The sequence below is a fragment of the Alosa alosa genome, chromosome 2, assembly GCF_017589495.1.
Source record: "Alosa alosa isolate M-15738 ecotype Scorff River chromosome 2, AALO_Geno_1.1, whole genome shotgun sequence".
Classification (NCBI taxonomy): Eukaryota; Metazoa; Chordata; class Actinopteri; order Clupeiformes; family Clupeidae; genus Alosa; species Alosa alosa.
The window spans coordinates 20243410-20264363 of NC_063190.1; the positions used below are offsets into that span (position 1 = coordinate 20243410).

At 41.0% G+C, this 20954-nt stretch overlaps 1 protein-coding gene across 9 annotated transcripts in view; it reads left to right on the forward strand.

Annotated features, from left to right (window-relative positions):
• LOC125284493 (RNA-binding protein Musashi homolog 2-like) overlaps positions 1-20192 on the forward strand; it is a 290258-nt gene extending 270066 nt beyond the window's left edge. For 3 of the 9 annotated variants that reach the window (XM_048228491.1, XM_048228508.1, XM_048228524.1), the window contains 3 exons: positions 5990-6156; positions 12002-12078; positions 15102-20192. In XM_048228491.1, coding sequence (XP_048084448.1) covers positions 5990-6156; positions 12002-12043 — 209 coding nt within the window. In that variant the 3' untranslated portion in view covers positions 12044-12078; positions 15102-20192. Of the gene's footprint in view, positions 1-887; positions 1107-5989; positions 6157-12001; positions 12079-15101 lie in introns of all 9 variants that reach the window. The other 6 variants (XM_048228467.1, XM_048228485.1, XM_048228477.1 and 3 more) reach the window with 3 other exon arrangements.
• The last annotated feature ends 762 nt before the right edge of the window (positions 20193-20954 follow it).

Sequence of the window (20954 nt, forward strand, 5' to 3'; positions counted from 1 at the left end):
CTGCTGTGTGTGTGTGTTGGTCAGTTAGTCCAGTGTTCCATGCTACTTCGTACTGTACATTTATACCACAGCTTGGTTGAATTTCCTTTTGTGATGCGCTCTTAAAAACGTTGATTATCAACATCGATTATCGACGTTCTAAAGAGTGCATCACAATAGGAAATTCAACCAAGCAGTGGTATGTACAGTACAAAGTTTTTTTGGCTGCATTGCACTTGTATATAGTGTTTTTAGGCTACTTGTGTATCAATACAAATGCAAATTTGCATTTCCACCTTAATGCTAATGCATTATTTTCTGTCCACTATCCCTTATTGTATACCAAGTGGTGAAGAATGGCAGTCTTGCAGAGGCTTCTTCATGAAGGCCATGTTGTGTTGTTGGAAGTGGTGCTGTGTCATTGGAGTTAGAGGTGGAGGGACTGAATAGAGATGGCAGAGGTGGGGGGTGGAGAGGCTCCTGGCTGGGTTCTTACAGGAAGTGACATCAAGGCTCACGTTGAGTTCGGACCCACAATCCATACCATCATCAGCACTATCACACTTGTATTGCACTGTCACACACACACACACACACACACACTCACACACCCCAACATGTCACAACTGTCACAACATCACTGTGCACCACCATGACATCCAAAAGCTTCTTCCCCAATGATGGAGTCCCAACCCTTCCCCACTCTACCCCTCCCTCCTCCTCCTCCTCCCCTCTTCCTCTGTCCTCATCTTCCTCCTCCTCCTCTTCCCCTCTTCCTCTGTCCTCCTCTTCCTCCTCCTCCTCTTCCTCCTCCTCCTCCTCCCCTCTTCCTCCTCCTCTTCCTCCTCCTCCTCCTCCCCTCTTCCTCCTCCTCCTCCTCCTCCTCCTTATCCTCCCATATCTCCCAGGCTTTCCTGACTATGGCTTTTACTCGGCGGCGGCAGCGGCCGTGGGGGCGGGCGGTGGGGAGCAGCGTGCGGGGCCGTGCTCCTTCGCCGACTACGGCTCGCTGGGCCCGCAGGCCGCCGCTCAGATGCTGCAGGGCGAGCACCACCACCCTGCATCCGCCTCGGCCTGCAACTCCCCCCTTCAGCACCTGCCCAGCCCGGAGCAGTTTAAGAGCCCAGGTTTGTATGGAGCAACACCTACGTACCTCCACCTCCTCCTCCTCCTTTTCCTCCACCACCTCCTCCCTGTACTCCTCCTCCTTCTCCTAACGGCTGGGGAAACAGAGAATGACATGAAGTATATATATTCATATACACATATATACGTATTTGCATATGATGTATATATGTGGGCCATAACAGATGACACGACAGCTTAAGAATACAAATTGCTGTTTATGATAACTATGTGTGTGCATCTGAGGAACAGGCCAGATATGCATTTGCATGTTTCTGTTTTGTTTGAGGGGGAGTTTGTCTATTTTGTTGCACATTTGGCACCCGAAGAATGACATTTGTATTCTTTGCATGCATATGTATTTTAATACATGAGATGGACGGGGACTGTTTGTCATTTGGATTTCATTTTATCTTGGACCATATTCCTACTCCATATAACTTACATTGAGAAATGTAATTGTAATTTAGTAGCATACAGGTGACAGTAAAACTCAGTGAAGCTAGTTTTCTAGCGTGCTCACAGTTGCAAATCTAATATAATATGATGTGTATGCTTCCATGCAGTACAGTATATGTAGCCGTGTGTTTAGAGTGAACTGCCCGTTGATATGGCATTTCCTACCAACCATGTTCAATGTCAGCACATAATATGCTTTGTCTTGTTTCTCGCATGACATACTGTGACTGATCAGTTTTAGGACACCACTTATTTCAATAAAATGCATTGGTTACATATTATTACTCTTATCAGTATGTTTCTATTGCTATGAGTTATTGTATAGGAGTATACTGTAACCATGACACCAACACTACATGGAAGGCACTAGGGTTAGGCAAGGGTTAGGATCAGGGTTAAGTTTAGGGTTAGGCGCCTTGAAGTCGACGGTCGCAGCGCTGCCTTGAAGTCGAGGGTGGGGGCCTAAAACACCATCGAGCAGTCAAGATACTTTTCGACAAGTTACATGCAGTGAAAAAAGTGAAGGTGAGTGTCAGACCCAGACTGTGTACTGAAGTGCAATGGAAGGCCCTGGCATGGGTGAGGCGGGGTGGAGAGAGTGAGGGGGGGTGGAGAGGGTGAGGGGGGGTGGAGAGGGTGAATGCGCTGGCATGGGTGAGGGGGGGTGGAGAGGGTGAGTGCGCTGGCATGGGTGAGGCAGGTGGTGCGGTGGAGAGGGTGAGGGTGATGGGCAGAGGCAGGTGGTGCAGTGCCCAGGAGTCTCTTAGTGGAGCACTCCCCGCGGCCCCTACTCCACTCTACTCTGTCCTGCCGCCTCATTGGCCTTGGCAGCCAGCAGGGAAAGACATCTTTAGCCTCTGTGCTTTACACTGAAGATTACACACATCTCCTGGTTTTGGACCCAGTCCCGGGTGTGTGTGTGTGTGAGAGAAAGTGTGTGCATGGGTTTTGTTGTGTGTGTGTGTGTGTGTGTGTGTGTGTGTGTGTGTGTGTGTGGTGTGTGTATGTGTGTGTGTGTGTGTGTGTGTGTGTGTGTGTGTGTGTGTGTGTGTGTGTGTGTGTGTGTGTGTGTACGTGTGTGTGTGTGTGTGTGGATTGCTTGTCTTAACAGCCCTCACTGGTGCTGTGCCCACCCTACTGTGCAGGCACAAACAGCACCTTCCTTTCTCCCTAGACTCCCTGATGCCTTTGGCCAGGTGTGGCCCAGATCTGGTCTAGATTTGGCCTGAGTCCCTTGGTGGCACGGGGCTCCCATTCTTCCATCTGCGTCTGGGCTCCTTACGGATGCGGTGGGCTGGATCCGCAGGCTTTGCCTGAAGCCCAGGAATCTCATTTGCACATAATGTAATCCAGTGGCTCCGTAACTGAGATAAACACTCTGCAAAGAGCCAGAAATGCGGATTGAGTTTTCGCCAAAAACTTTTTTTATGTCTCACATTTCCACTTTTTAAGTCCTTCCTGACTGTGTTCTCTCTTGTGGAAGGGAGTTTGTTTCTGTGATCTCTTTGTGAAGGAATTACTTGGTGTAAGTGTCACATGTATGCCGTTGTTTGTCATTGTTCTTCGGCAATAATGTCACATCACCACCTCAGTTGCCGAAATTTATGTTCATGATCTGGACTCAATAATGGTTACGAGCAAAGTAGGACCAAATGACATTGGATTAAAAGGCTAATTGTGTTTTGTTAAACCGCTTGGTGCTTCTTGGTTGCTGTGGCAACAAGGACCGAATGGTTGCATTGTGGGTCCCTTAGAGGTCATCAGGACTCGTTATCCAAGTTTCAGTGAGACACAGGAAAGGTTTTGTGTGTGTGTGTGTGTGTGTGTGTGTGCGTGTGCGCGCGCGTGTGTGTGTGTGCGTGTGTGTGTGAGAGAGAGAGAGAGAGGTCGACTATCTCTGAACTTTGACTGTAAGTAAATAAATGAAGATGGATGAATAATAAAAAAAAGAATATTTCTCGCAGTAATTTACAGCTTATGCGATCATCACGTTGCGTCAGCAACTTCCCCTTTCCCATGTGAGTCTCTGTGCACGCTGTCAGAATAGAAGTGCATCACACGGTGGCATAAATCCGAACACAATGCAATGTGAGGACTTTGGACTGGGCAAACCCAGCTTGAGTCACTGGGGTCCTGAAACATGCTGTGTAATCAAAGCTCAGCTCGTGCAATTAGCATGGACGCTGCTAACCCACCAGTCAAAGCCAATAAGGGCAGCTCATGTTTGGCTATTAAAGTTAATAGCAGTGGCAGCTCTCGCCCGAGGCGCTGCGAGTTTAAAACATAAATCCTACTGCTCGCTCACACAGAGAAAAGAAGAGACTCTGTTCAGTCGCTCAGTCCGGCGGTTCAAGCTGAATCCACCAATTATGGGTAAACGAGGATTAGGGCTCGATCCAAAAGGATCTAGAAGGGTTTAATGAGAGATCCTGTTAGAAACTCGGGGTGTGAGATGAGCACACGGTAAAGCAGGTCAGCTCCAGGTGTGCTGAGGTGCTGTGCGGCAGGATGAGACGGGCGGATGCTGAATGTTAGTCAAGAGGAAGAGTGTGTGGTGATCAGCTTACTTTCAGGGGGATGATTTCAGGGAGGAACTCTGGGTCTTGTAGTCTCATATTATCCAGCAGCGTTAAATTGTGGTTTCAGTGACGCAGGCTAATTGAGAGCTCTCATCCAAACAGAGGTGTTGGTTAGGATGGCATTAGGCTATCAAAAGCGGGTCGGTCAGTAAAACGTTAGGATGACATTAGCCTATCAAAAGCCGGTTGGTCAGTAAAACGTATTAAGACAAAGGAGCTCTTCAGCCTCATCTGTTGCCACTAGTCGCTGTCTTGTAGCTGCTACTCCTTATTAGTTCAGTGCTATTTTATTTAGTTATATTTATCCTTTATTTTACCAGGTGAGTCTCATTGAGATCGTACATCTCTTTTTCAAGAGAACCCTGGGCCCTCAAAAGATGAGATAGAAACCAAGGGGAAACAGAAACCTAGATGAAATAGATACCAGTTGGGTCTCTGTATCCACATGTACTGTAACGTTAGTGACCCTTCAGTGCTAAAACTGACTCACCAGGCAGTTGCCCAACCGTATTGTGACCTCTGACCTGATTGACCTCTCTCTTCCACACTGACCCATGCAACTCTAGTGTGATGTTCTGCCATACATGCTGAAAATGAAGATGAAAGATTACACACATAAGTTAAAGAAAATTAATGACAACAAACATTTACATACATACACACAGGGGTTAAAGTCTGGGGGGGGGGGACGCAGTTCCGCCACCTCAGATAAATTAATAATAAATATATTCTTTCATACCAACGATATAGTGTGATGATATTGTTAAAATAAATGGTAAGTTAATTTTTCGCATGTATACGGAGGTGACTAAGAAGCTAGCAGTTCTTGTCCAAAAAGTATTGCTACACCACACTACTCAATATGTTGTCCAACAGAGAGTCATTTTTCCCTGTTGCACCGACACTGGATTTTAGAGTTCCTCCATCTGCCAAATCCCACTTTAACCACTGCATACACACACACACACACACACACACACACACACACACACACACACACACACACATACACATCTATGCATTTCATATAAGCTTCAGGTGTTCAACATAAACATGATGCTTAAAGCCATTTGTTTGAGTGCATGTTTTTTTGGGTCAAATCTTGCATGATGTTTTTTAGCAGCGCAGTGCATGCTCAGCCTGACTACTATGATTTCCGAAGAGCCCTGACACCATTTCCTGTGTATTCTACACTGTATAACACTGTTACTATATGCAATGTTTTAGCATTTAGAGAGAGGCTGCTAATTGGCAACACAGAATACTACTATAGCAATTATTTTCATATGTGGTCTTATTTAATGTGAAATGAATGTAATTACAGAGGAATTATTGCCCTCATAATGTTTGCATTTAAGAGGCTTTGAAATTATTGTTTCTAGGCTGCCTTTTAAGGTGAGGTTTATTAAATTCGCACAGAGATTGACACCAGGGCACTGGCACTAATTCTATATTAATGTCAAAGATTTTCTATTTCAAAAGGATTATAATTATAATTCACAGTTAACACATACATATTACGCTCACTGAAAAGCACATAACCCTCAATGCAAAGTGTATTACAATCAATGCAAAGTTTTCTAAATTTAATGAAATCAGATAATTTGATGATGTTCTTGTGCTTTAGCTGTGATGTTCTTGTGCTTAAGCTGCACATCACTGTGACAGAGTTATATCCCAGTTTTTGGCTTGTCCTCCAGTCCAAAGCGCCTTCCTCAAAGTCATACTGTAATCTCTGCTGCTTGCTCTTCCTTATCTGGTGCCGCTAGTCACTGTTCTTGCAGTCGCTAACACCTGGGTTCCACTCTCTCTCTCCCTCCCTCTCTCTCTCTCATCGCCCTGGGTAGGCGCCAACCCTCCACGCCCGGGTGGCTTTCCTGGTGCCAACAGCCCGGGCCCTGTGGCTGACCTGTATGCTGCCGCCAGCCAGGACTCTGGCGTGGGCAACTACATCAGCGCTGCCAGTCCCCAGCCCGGCTCCGGCTTTGGACACAGTATCGCTGTGAGTATACATGTGAGTGTGTGCGTCACACACACAAACACACACACACACACACACACACACACTGACCTCGTATCATATATATTTATGTTTATGGCATTTAGCAGACACTTTTGTCCAAACATTAAAATTAACAGTTTAAAGTAAAATCATATAGCATACATTATATACATTACATACAGCGTTACATTACCCTGTTATGCAGCACATGTTCCAGTACCGGGTCATTTACCCCACCTCCCCCCACATTCAAAATAATTTTTATACTTCCGATTGTTATGTAGCATAGTCATATTATACATCATTTGAAAGTTTGGACTCTTAGGAATCAATACATGACAATCTTTGTCATGTAAAATTTGTGTAGTGCTTTACATTGTCAGATTAATGTCTCCGCTTTTAGTGCTTCCCTACCTTCTAGCTGCAGTGTATATCCTTAGCAATATGCTAGTTATAGCATATTGGGTCTTGAAATATTCACAAGAATCCATAGAAATTGAATATTCATGTCATTTGATCCAATATTAGTTATGCACAGTATGCATAGTCCACCAATTTAATTAAACATTGAAATTATAAAGATTTATAATTTTTTGTAATTATTCCATATTTAGTGTAGTCATTCCATATCAGAACCCCTGAAGTATAATTCAAATACAAGCATGAAACTTCAATGTGTTTAATTTCATTTGAGACCAAGATTATGCTTCTATACAAAGGGGTTCATATATATAGAGGGCTGAAATGTGGTCAGTTCAGAGATGCTTGTTATCCGGCAGAATGAGAAAATAATATTCTAGCCTCTGTAACTCTGTGTCAGTACATCACACAGTTTTTCTATCATTGTTGTCCAAGAAACTACAGTGTCTAAGCTTTCCAAAGAGGTCAGGCATTTGATTATAGGCAAAAGTATGTAGGAGCAATTATCTCCTAAGTAGATGATGTACATGTCGGGCAAAATACTCAAAATGGGGCGTATGCATAAGAATTTAAATTATATTCTTACATTATATTATATATACAGTATATATAGTATATAACACTTTTATTAGCACCACTAATGTGTACTGATGTGTTCTACTGATGTGTTCTACACTTTCTTTCCACCTTATTCATCTGAACTAGACTCTACAGTTACCTTCAGTGTTGCACGTGACATTTTTACATTTGCAGAATTTGCATCATGGTATGTGTGAAATGTAGCTAAAGCGTGTTGTCTAGGAATAGTATTAAAATTCACTCACCTTCATCGAGTGTACTCTAGCCAGTGCCTACATGGTTGTCTGATGTGTTATGCAATGACAGCACCTCGATAAGCAGTAATGTAGAGTCTACAGTCTGAATTTTCGGACAAAGGGCCATATCTTGCACCTGGCGCAATGTGGCACAAAGCGCAACATAAGTCCTGTTCATATCATACACCCAAGTCGGTGATGACTTTTTCACCATGCGCCCCACTTCCATTGAACATTGCGCTCATGGGTGTGTCAATGAACGAACATAGGCATGGTCTGGCACTTGATCCAAAAATCGCTATCTTACACCAACTAAAAATGATTACGCCACTGACCAAGAAAAACCTGGTCTATAGTAAAAAGCACATATAAAGCACAGCAGTGAAGACGCACAAGATGTAAGCAGCCCTTAACAACGAGTCCCAGGCAACGACTCATTTTCAGGGTAAATAGGCTATCCGTAGTATTTTTATTCATTCGAACATTATTGAATGACAAATGTCATTCTCATTGAATTTAAAATATGTTACGCCCAAAACACACCCATGACTAGGCCTAATTAAGAAAGATAAGAACAACCCTTTTGAACAATGTGCTCGGTGTCTGATCACAAAATCACACAGTTTAATTAGCAAATGTGAACTTGAAACACCTTAAATGTTTTTACATTTTGCATTTCTTACTCTGACCAGGCGTTTGAGATTGCTAAAATAGAGCCCGAAATATCCCGAAATATAAAATGAATGGTAATTAAATACATGTGTTCTTATTAGTCTAGTACAGTGGTCCCCAAACTACGCCCGCCAACTCATTTTGGGTGGCCCCCCAAAACATGTCCGTGGTATATAGCATCTGGCCCGCACGGGAGTACGACATCGTCAAACTATAACCTCCGTAATTTCCCCATCCATTCTCTATGGCGAGTCACATGTAATACTCCTTTTGCCCACTGGTGGTTGTTTTGGCGCTGTTTCACGTTTGCCATCGAAAACGGAATGAAATGTAGGCCTACCTGCAAACAATGTAAGAGGCCTATGCTGACTGCATCAGTGCTCAAAGTATTCTAAACGTTTATCAATTATTTGTTATAATTACACGGCTCTTCAGAGTGCTGCAGAAAGTTCCATTCACATGAATGGGCCTTCCCAACGTTCGGGCCTATGTTAAATCTATAAATCACCGGCAAAGTATATAATCACCGCTGTCAGTGGCAACAGGTTGATTAACGTCTTTCATATCCCTCCGCAAGAATTCCGTTCGCTTATTGCAATGGAATTTCATTAAAAGGAAAGTAAGCTAGTAAGACGTTGCCCGCATAACACCTGAAACTGTCAAGTTCTATCTGTGTGGCGAACTATTTATTTTGTCAGCGGAAGACACAAAACGGTAGCAAAATCATTTTTAAAGATTCATTGTGTTAGGTTTCTTTTCTCGTTTTGGCAAGTAGCCATGTAATAAGCGGGATAATGTATTGTCCGCCGGTAATTATCAGAAAATTCTGATAATTCTGTTCTGTTCTCCCTGTCGGGACTTATTTTCTGATAATTACCGGCGGACAATACATTATCCCTTACAAGGGCGTAGGTTTCGTCTGAACACAGTTAAACACAGTTAGCAATGGTATTAAATTGCAGTAGCCTATGATTAAATTTATTGGAATATTCAACTAAGGTAGACTGCTGTTGTTCACAGCACTAAGCTATTTATGGTTGATATACTCCGAGACTCTGGCACTCTCTTAGAGCCAGGCATAGTAAGCTGGCCCTCGGAAGAAAACGTTTGGGGACCACTGGTCTAGTAGTAATAAGAAGTTTTTTTATTCATTAACACCATAACCAATATTGTTAAACTATGCAATGTACTAATGACTAGACTTAGTAATGTGTGACAATGTGGTTTCTTCTGGTGGCCATTTTCCTTGTTCTGTCTTATCCTATGAAACGTTTCGGAAAGTATAGTCTGATCCAGCGACTGGATTCATTTACAGGGTGACTGGTTAGAGCAGTTTAAAAAACAAGCCTGTAAGACCTCGTCTGTGTGTGAAGATTTAATGAATCATTTCACTCAGCTCAAGACTGGAAAGATTTAATATGAGAAAATGCTGCAGTGCGAGAGAGGGAGAGAGACAAAGAACCACAGATTAATGAATGAGTCGACAGAAAAACCTAAGAGAATAGCCAAATTGATATACTTAGATGTTCTTTAAATGAGCCATCACATTTTATGGGATTGTCAAACAGAAGCGTTTAATGGGCCTTTTTTACAACCTGCTGCCAGAGCACATTTGTTGTCTTTGGATGTCAGAGGTGTCAGGACAAAAAAAATTAATTGCTTTTTGTCTCAACTCACATCAGAATAGTCAGAGTCTAATGAAATGTCAGCCTGAAACCCGAGAGAGAGAGAGAGATGTTCCCCTTTTTTCATAGTTTATAGGACATTTATACAGTTAGCTGCCAAACATGGCAAAAACTGTATTAATATCCATTTCATGAATCTGTTCATTCATTATACAAAGGTTAATTTTTAATGTTACCACAGACTACAATACTAGCTTAGAGTACCGAGTGTTAACTTTGAATTTTATGACAGTGTAGTACTCAAGACATTTTGGTATTTACGGTATTAACACCTTTTCAAATAGTTTTCTTGAGTGCATCAGTCAGATTTAAATTTCCAATGCTAAACAGGTTGAGGACATTTGATGTAGGACGTCTGCATTTCAGCCTTCTACAATGATTTGCAAACTGTGCTGTGTACAAATCATAGATTTAACGAAGTGGGGATATACTTCAGACAAAGGGGTTGGATTTTAACTCTCTCTCTCTCTCTCTCTCTCTCTCTCTCTCTCTATTTAAGCCCACCTCATCACCAGCTCTCACATTTTATTTACCCTGCGAGGGGGGAAAAAAAACACAGCTCTCGGATCTGTGATTTGCAATGAAAATTAATAACACGATTTCCGCCCGTGCTAATTGAATGTGACCTAATCCGCCTCCGAAAGGCTTGGCGAGGCAGTGACGGGCGGTGGCGGCGGCACTGTGATCCAGCAAGATGGCTTCCTCGGTGCAGCAGCGTGGCGCTCAGGCGTCTCAGGCAGATGATGTCTTTGTGCAGCACATTAAGGCAGGAAATGGCTTGGAACTAAAATGCTCCTTGCCATTAATTTCCCGTGCCAGACAGCGCCAAAAATGCCACGCATTGGAACCTGACATGTCACAACCCATTGGGCGGCGTCATCCGCTTCTTGTGCCCGCCATTTGCTGTTTGAGTCTGGTACCAGTCTAACACTCGCACACACACACACACACACACACACACACACACACACACACACACACACACACACACACCCACACACACACACACACACACACACACACACATACACACACACACAGACACACACACACACACACACACACACACACACACACACACACACACACACAGAAAGAAGTGAGAGGGTGTAATTGTAGTGTCAGTTAAAAGTGCTGAGGTGGGTTGCGTATGCTCATCTTTTGTTCATCGGACAGCATTGTGTGGCGTTGTCATTGCAGTCTGACCGTCAGTTGGCTATTTCTTCCGTGCAGGCATCGAGGAAAAGGGTATATATATATATATATATATATATATATATATATATATATATATATATATATATATATATATATATATCCTTTTGTGCTGTGTGCTATTTTCAGGGATGCAACTGGATGAAAATTAATGGTTATCTGAGCCGTTTTTGTGTTTCGCCACCTCTCTCTCTCATTCTGTCGCGTGCTATTTTAAACTTTTCGCTCGGTGATTCGTTCCTACTCCCCACAGCCCCCTGGTGATGTGGGGGGGGGGACTGCGTCACCACTGCTGAGGCATTGTTGTATCTTATTTTTATCAGTACTTTGCGATCGGGCGTCTGGCGGAATTGATCCGTCCTGTCACTGCCACAATGGGATGATGACACGATTGATAAGTGGAGCTGGCTGACGCTTCACCACCCCCACCCCCCAGAAAAAAAAATAAACTTGTGTGTGAGTTGTTGACTTTCTCAGTGAAAAAAATAGATATGCCCACTACTGCAGAAAGGCAATGACTATCAGTGATTATCAGAGGTGTACGATGCTGCCAATGCTCCTATGTGACCTTGCCTGAGGAAATATACGAACAACGTTAGTGTATAATCTATCTTTATCGATAATACTAATTTAGTGTAGTGTACAGTATCTTTAAGACAATCAAGAAACATAAACACATTTTCCATATGTGAGTGTTGAATGCCCATAAAGAAACTGAGGCCTCCCTTCTGTACCAATACATGAGAACCCAGCTAGAACATGCACAGCATAGCACAGCACAGAAAAGAGCAAATGGATGAAGACAGAGCGGCTGGCTGAACATCACAACATATTTCTGTCATAAAGTTCTGGCATAACCAAATGAAACGAGTGCACTGCACTAGCAAAAAAAGCCTCCACTGTCCCCATTATCATGGTTTATATTAGTACTTTACCTGAGCTTTACCAAAATAGCTAGTGCCATTTACCTATTCGCACAGATGGGTCAGCCTTTTGGGTTTTTTTTGTGCGACTGAAATGTGTACTGACTGTCTCTCTCCACACTTTCAGGGCCCGCTGATAGCGACAGCGTTCACAAACGGATACCACTGAACCAGAGCAGATGGTTGGTGGCCATCTCGGTGGAGGTAGGTCTCCTCTACTCCCATGTCAAGCCCTGATTTGTATCTCAGTCTGTACTGGATGTGCTCTTCAGGTCACCAGACCTTCTGGTGTTTCTTTTGTCTTGTCTCTTGTTTCACCCACATGATACTTACATACATGCTCTACAGTTATAGAATAAAATACAAGTATACTCTTTCAAACTTTACACAAAGATTACACACAAAGATGCACCTATGTCTGCTGCATTTATGGTATTTCTCTTATTAATTTGTATTCATAAGAAAAAAGTCTTAATGAAAAAAGGTCTTAATGATATGTCATGAATATGACTTGTCTACTTGGAGGTAAATGGAATCAATAGCCGCACACCCACTGAGTCAGGCTGAGACAAGGCTATATTCGAGCTTACATCAAGCCATTCGAGCCATCCCTACTGGATGGTACTAGGCTACAATATTTTAAAGTTGCTGTTGCCGTTTTTTGCTTGGTGGATTATTAACAGTTAACGCTAACATAATCATACATCTTCAATTTCAGCATGTATGGCAGAACATCACACTAGAGTCGCAGGGGTCAGTGTGAAAGAGAGGTCATTCAGGTCAGAGGTCACAATACGGTTGGGCAACAACCTGATGAGTCAGTTTTAGCACTGAAGGGTAGTAATGTAACATGTGGAGACAGAGGCCCACCTGGTATCAATTTCATCCAACTGGACTGAGGGTAAAGGTGAGGTCAGAAACCCTGAGGCCAATATCCCTGAGGAAGTCCCGCAGAGGCACGATCGAGCACCAGATGAGATCATGGGAAGCGATTAGTCTCCTCACATCATAATTTGCCCGGCTTTGGCCTGGCTTTGGCCCGACATTGGGAAGGTGGCAAATGAGGTGATTCACTTAAAGGTGCAGTAAGGGATTGAGCAGGAAGTCGGATTTGTTTGTGTTTATGTTTATATTTAAATTTATAAGCAGACGCTTTTGTACAAAAAAAACTGACATTATATTTCAATCAAGACCAAACGAAATATGCCAGAGAGGTAGGTCACCCATCCCTTCAGTATTCACAGAGATATTCCACACAATTTTTATTTAGGGGACAGGCTGCCCCTACTTTATTAGTTTTCAGTTTTCAGAGCCTGGGCTGCCTACAGAGACCAGGTTTTTTAACAGTGTACTCACAGAATGGGCAGCTATAGCGGTCGTGAGGACATGATTGCTGAATGTGACAAATGTTATGGGTCTGAAATCGCATGAAATCCCTGACTGCACCTTTTTAAGACAAGTACCCACTTGGGGCTACAGTAGTTTTCCATGTGGAGAAAATGTAACATATTTTTGTTTACTCAGTGGCACACTATAATATGCTTTGTGTTATTTATTTAAGTTATTTCTTTAGTTGTTGCAAAATAGGACCGGTGACATGGGAGATGGTATGACACCATGGGGAAAATTTGATATCCTCTTAATATGTTCATATGAGTGGATGTTTGTCATTGTGGAATGAAACATTTCACAGGTCTCTAGGATGGATTTGTAATATTCAGGTCACCTCTCTCTCAGGTCACACATCTTATCAAATGGATTATGAGTCATTGCTAAAACAGAAGTTTAGCCTTCTGGCATCAGTCACCATCTGTAGGGCCAGTTCTGCTGTCGGTGTCTCATCTATTAAGTGAGAGGAGGTGAATAGAGTCCTAGACCTAGAGCATCTCTCCAGTTACTTTTTAATGTCCAAGTCCATGGCTGGGTAACTGATGATTCTGGGACAGATCCATGCCAAATCTGGGCAAGGTCCATTAAATCACCAGTTCCATTCTTATCTAGACAAGGTCCATTTCATCACCAGTTCTATTCTTAATCCAGAGTAAGTCCATTCCATCACCAGATCCACTCTTAATCTAGAGTAGGTCCATTCCATCACCAGATCCACTCTTAATCTGGACTAGATCCATTCTGTCACTAGCAGTTGCCCTCTGGCTGCAGATGAACCATTCAGTGTAGCTCTCCTCTCCTTCACCGATCCCTCTGTATCTATGTACAGTATTTCTAATTGGGCAGCCGTGGCCTACTGGTTAGTGCTTCGGACTAGTAACCGGAGGGTTGCCGGTTCGAACCCCGACCAGTAGGCACGGCGGAAGTGCCCTTGAGCAAGGCACCTAACCCCTCACTGCTCCCCGAGCACCGCTGTTGTTGCAGGCAGCTCACTGCGCCGGGATTAGTGTGTGCTTCACCTCACTGTGTGTTCACTGTGTGCAGTGTGTTTCACTAATTCAGGGATTGGGATAAATGCAGAGACCAAATTTCCCTCACAGGATCAAAAGAGTATATATACTTATATATTTATACTAATACGTGATCATTTGACTGATGTGATCTCATTTTATACAACCCTAGCTGACCTTCTGTGAGCTGAGAAAAGCTATTACTCAAAACATCAAGTTCTAAAATGTCTGATAGGATAGAAGTCTCAATGAGACAGTGTGGCGTGCTCAAGTCAGTTAGGCTCTGTGCTTGTAGAGAGAATATGATTTATCACTGCTTGTAGTTGTAGTTTTTCTTTTGTAGTTTATGATTTGCATGACCACATGAATGGCCTAGCAATCCTGAATACCTTAATGGGCTGGTCTGTTCAGTTCTCTGCAGGGTTGACTGTTAGCCAGATTCATGCCATAGCTTCCCAGACAATACCGGATTGTGGTGGTGGATCTGGGTATGTCAGATCTGTTCCAGCAGAAGCAACAAGTAGAGAGAGGTGTTTGTATTGGTGTCATTCAAAAGCACTTTTTTTATTTAGCTGTCAGCTCATCTCATGAAAGGCCATGAAAGACAGGCAGTTATGCTGACAAAAGATGCCCATTTTTAAATTCAGCAGTCAAACGCCCCAACAGACACACACACAGTGCACTATACTACTGATTGTATTCTAATGCTTATAAGACACCTATGTGAAATATAAGACACATTCTGTAGAAAGTGAATGTGCTGAGTATTGGAAACTGTCAGCCCACAGACATTTAACACTATTTGTTTGTTTGTTTGTTTTGACACAGAAGAGGATGTTGAGAGGTCCTGGGAAGCCGGAAGTGACATTCTAATTGGTTTAGTGTACAGTTGATGTCATGAGACTTCGAGCACTACAGCAACCCACTGGTAAAGGAGACAAGGAGATGGCACCATATACAAAGAACAAAAGAGTTTTTTTCAAAGATAAGTCAAGATCATCTCAAAAAAAAAAAAAAAACTGCTGTACCATAAATCCAAACTTCTATATTCAGATATATTTGTTGAATGGCGATTTCTTTTCTTTCATCCTACTACTTGGCATTTTACTTTATGTGTAATTTTATGTCATTTTTTTCTATGTTCTTTGTTTTATCCCCAAACCTCCACCTCGACATTGATAGGATTAACCTTGAAAGAGTTTGCAAGTCTATTGCCTTTGGTACAATACTTGGCGAGTTCTTAACGTGTCATTACTACGCACATATAAAACAAGTGAGAAGACTGACCAAATTGGGGAAAAGCACGTGTTTCATTTTAAGTGGAAATTGAGAAGGTAAAGATATAAACTCTTAGTACAGTATCTGTTTTTAATTAATGTGGTGTCTCATTATTTGACCATAATTACCTATTTTTGGGCAATACAAAGAGGACTCCAATATTTTTATGGTCCTTTTTTTTATAAGTGTTGTTTTTTGTCGTTTAGAAACAAAATGTATACTATAACATTTTTCCTATAAATACATTGTGAATTGAGATTTAAGAAAATGTAAATATTATACCAGTCTCTGCATATAACCAACTGAGAAGGAAAAAAGACATATTTTTTCTGATGGTGTCTCAACAAAGTGTCCCCAGGGTGTATATAAACAAAAGAATATAACTCAAAAAGACTATCATTCAGTTGTTACTGAAAGACAGCAGATATCCTTGTGGTAATATATTATGATATATCAGAGTACTGATGTCTTGCTCTGTAAATAAAACCAAGCTGAACAGCATCATAAGTGTCATACCAGCATATTTCCAAATGAAGAGAACAGGTCGCTGCTTAAGAAAAACAAACAAACAAAAAAAAACGAATATGGAGGCTTCTAACATCACAACTGACATCTAAGGGATAGGTATCATTTTGAAGAGAATAATGGCAAAATCCAAAGCACACTGTATTTAGTGTTAAAGAGAACAACTGAATTCTGTCCAGATATTTTACAATGACCTTCACATCCTGACACTTTTATACTCTAGAGGGGGAAAAATGTACTATGTTATTTGTTGATGTTGTCGTTGTTTGTTTGTTGTCGTTTGTCTGCTCCAGACGGTTTCGCTCTCCTTCAGAACACAAGTTCTGGATTCTTATGTAGCAGAGCCGGTGAGGACAGCTTATTATTTTGCTCTGTTCTCTTTTGAAAGAAAAACGAAGGCAAACATTTTGATATCATACCTCAGCCCCGTGTCTCTCACCTGGGGGTTAAAGTTAACTAATTTAATTTATTTTCAGTAGTTCATGAGAGAGTTAAAATAACAAGACTATTGATGGAGTACAAGGAAATAAAATCATTGCACTGTGACTGGAATGAAAGATTTGAACCATTTTTTTGTTTTGTTTAAATGTTGGTCCTGACCATTAGTAAGGTATGAAGAACTGTTGTAACATGAATGTCAAAACAAAGCAATGAATACCAATTTATAACCTAATGTCTTGATTTTATAGAGGGGGTGCATCCAGTTTCCTGTGGTATGGGTTTGGTGTCAGGTGGCCCACAGGTCATGATTAGTCGTAGTAGTAATCATAGATGCTGTGCAAAATTTAAATAGGGTTGGCTTAGGCCAGATTGAGATTCATATGGGGATCTGTTTTAGAGTGCAGATTGTTATGATAATGGTTTATTGTATATTCTGATGTACATTTGTCTTTTTTCCTGCTGCAAATGTATTGTTTTATTTTAATCTATTTTCTTGTTTTGTTTTTGTTTGACTTTATTGATTATGATGTTGAAAACAACCAGGTGAAGTTAGATGCTGGATGCTTTTTAAAATAATATGGAGATATGATCAAGTAATAATTTAACCTGAGAAAAAAAATGGAAGAAAACTATTGTAAAGTTCACATGTAAACAGACAAGCAAATGAAATACAAAACTAAAAAAAAAAGAAAAAAGATGTTCCTGATTGCTGATTTCAATTTTGCAACAGGGTTTTACTGACATTTTTGTGGTTGTTAATAATTATATGAATAATTATAATAATGATATTATTCTAATGTACGGTGCATCCATCCATCAATTCCTCTCTTACCACCCTCCATCCCCATGACGATATACAATCTTTAGTTCATCATTGTATTTCATTCTTGTGCAAAAGAAGACCTCGTAACAGAGTGCTGTTTTTGAGAACCCGTGTAGATGTCGATCTTCTTTGATGTTCTCTCCATGATCCTCCTCTCACCTTCCTCTAGTCTTTGTAAGTAGTCGTAGATGTTATGTATTTAGAATAAAACTTGTAGTTTGTAGCAGATTTAGGACCAGTAAGGATAGAACTTTCTCATATTATCAGTGCTTGACACAAAATTGCAACCAGTTCATTTATAGCAATTTTGCTGTACTGTATACTTTTTTTTTTGTTTTTTTGTTTTGTTTTTTGTGTTTACGGTTTTCACATGGTTTCAACTAACCAAAGCTTACAGATGAGAATTATATATAATGCTGTAAGATGGACGTTTAAACTGCATTCTTTGGATCCCCACACCTTGAATGTTTTGAAAGGGGGTGTGCCATACTACCTTAAAAGCTAATGCAAGACTTTTATTTTAGATTATTTTCTAAGAGGGACACAAGCTATAATTAAAAAGATTTTATGTCAAAGAAAATCTTTATTTTTTTAGAAGGTTCGCACAGACTAATAATGATGATTACAATAATTATTATTATGATATTACTAATAAAACGTGTTCTATGTTTTGATGTTTGTACACTTTGAAAATATCCCGAGTGCCTCTGGCACTGCTATTTTTGGATACCACTCTGTTTTCTAAACGCGTCTGCCTTTTACAGATTATTTTTCTTTTCTTTTTTTGCCTCATAAACACCTGAATTGGACACATTGGGAATTGTTTTTGTTCTCTCTTCCAAGGACACCAGTGCTTTATTTTAATTAAAACAAGAGACTTGTTTATTTTGCCTCTAAACTGTATCATACTGAGGCTGAAGGTAGCATGTTGATAGAACCATGCAACAGGTGGGCTGGATTGATTACAGCGTTACTTTGAATTTAATTGACACTCAATCTCTGAATTGAGTTGTTTACAAAGTCTAGCCTACATAATCATTTAAATTGGCAAAAGTAGAGGCAGTTACACAGACACTCCATAGTAGGCCTACATGGATTACAAATGATATGCGAACCCATTGAATGTTGCCATTAGACAGTAAAGACCTGTTCTTCTTGCCCAGAATGTCTCTTCTTTTGAATGAGATTTCATTGCCTTCCAAGTTGAATGGCTTCTGGTTATGGGTTTAGTCTGCTTTGTGAATTTAGGACACATGGAGTGTCTCTTCAAACTGCTGGCTATAGGCTACAACAAGAAGTTGATGTATGCCCCTTTCAGAAGCTAGCAAAATGACTATCTATTGCTAGCTAGCTAGCTAGGTGGCTTAGAGGGCAGTTTGTGTCCGGAGGCACAGGGTTTAGGACTAAACCTGATGCATGGTAGGGACCTTCTCCATGTGCAGGGTAAGGATTCATGTGTGACCCTTTCTGAAAGGCAGAACTCAATCAGATCAGTACAGATCAGATCCTATAGTATAAGTCATACCTTTCCTTTCTTTCCTCATAGCAAAGATATCTTGTAGGCAGACAAGTATTTAGAGACAGAGAGAGGGAAAACACCAGTTGCTGGTAAAAAAAATTGGGAGGTTGGAAGTTTTGATTAAACTAAAGACTGGTGATCCACAAAAATAGTCACACCATCTTTTTAGTGACCTATTTTTCCCCCCGCTTTTTTTGGTAACTTTTGATCCCGTAGCTTGGACTTTAAGGTAGCATGGCTCAGTTTACATCTTTTTATTTTCCATTGACGGCAAATAACAGCTGATGAATGTTACACATCTTACTAGATTAGTGATTTCATTGGATAACTGTTGGTTTCAAAAAAATCAAAAAAGGATGAAAAAAATGGAGCAGGACGGTGTCTGGGGTGTACTACCGTATCCATTTAAACTTGAATATTTAGGCAAGTGCTAGGTAATGGCCAACTTTTCCTCATCTTCCAGTCCTTTGTTGAACAGACATACATGCATGTTTTGCTGTATGTATGGACTGGTACCTCTTTGTTCATATTTTTGACTACTGCTGCCGTGCCCCACTTCCTGACGGGCTGATACAGTAGCATAGTGGCCAACACTGCTTACATTGCTCAGACTCCCAACATTTCACCTTGACTAGCATGTTGTAGAAAGTGGAACAGGGATGGTGTCCAGTGTTGCTTCATAAAACACAAAATTATAATGTCAATAATATTAATAATGATCATAAAAAAAAAATAATAATCATCATGATAATACATACATATGACTGTTAATCAGTGAGTGAGCTTCCTACTGGGTAGTCTTACCGGTAACCATATAATGGACGTGTTATTTGGCTGTAGCGGTCGCTTGGCCGGTGGAAAAGTGACAGCATAGCTACTGTCCTTCCATTAGCCTCTCTTGAGTAAGAGGAGTTGCTAGGCGCTGGAGTTCTGTCATTGTTGTCACCATAGATATAGAATCTTATGGTGGTCACTCTCTACTTCCCCATTCTGCCTTGCCCATTCCTACCACTTGCCCATTTTTTTAACGTTTAACGTCTTTTTACTGCAAGAGACTGACGGAACTGACTGACTGATGTCTGAAAGCATCTTTCAGGTCTTCTTCTTGTACGGCTTTGCTCAAGCCCTGTTGTAAAATAAATAAAATTAAAAAAATAAAACTCAAATGGATGGGGGTCTCTCACATCTCAGATGTGGAAAGTATAATTTTATATTTGTATTTTCAAATAATATTAATAAAAAAAGATGTTTGTGAAAGGTTTCCATCCTCTACTGTGGTCCAGAAATCGATGTGTCTGTCTGGAAAAAAATAAATCAATAAATAAAAACAAAATTAAGTTTATTGTTTGCTTTCTTAATTTTGTGAAATGTCATTCAGAGCTCATCTGCTTGAATGTGTACAATACACTGAAGACCAATGCTGTGTGACTCCAAACATATGTGGTAAACTTTATTCTGGGGAGTTGAGAATAGTTGTTTTAACACTGCTCCTGTTATGTTTACCAACCATAAATCTAATTGCACATATTACAAATGATGATTCCCACTACACAGCAGGCTAGGACACCCTTACCTTACCACACACACACACACCTGTGATTCCCTGCATCTGTTCCCCTTACATAAAAACCTAGTGAAAAGACATTTTCAACAATATAAACATGATATAAATGGGAAAGCTAACCGTTCTAGCTATAAACATTGCAGAATCATCCAGGGCAGGATATTTCAAAAAACGCTTCATACACGCTTCACGATGATGGCAATGAGTTGTTAACAGACATGCACAAAGACGTATAGCCCTGCAACAATCTATCTAAAATAAAACCTTTTGGGAGTACCATTTATGATATGTAGTAAAATTGTGAAGTTGTGGGGCGTTTATATGGCTTAAACTGTATGTTTCATTTGTCCCCTTATGTTGTTTCAACTGTCCCGACCAGGAGGGATGAATGAAACATTACGCACATCCCACTTCTGAACGGTTTTGTTCAAAGCTGAAAATGCATCTGTATTTGACAGAGGACAGATGTAGGTTACTAGTGACCAAATATTAGCTTTCAGTGTGGTACGATCGCTTTGTAAATTACATATA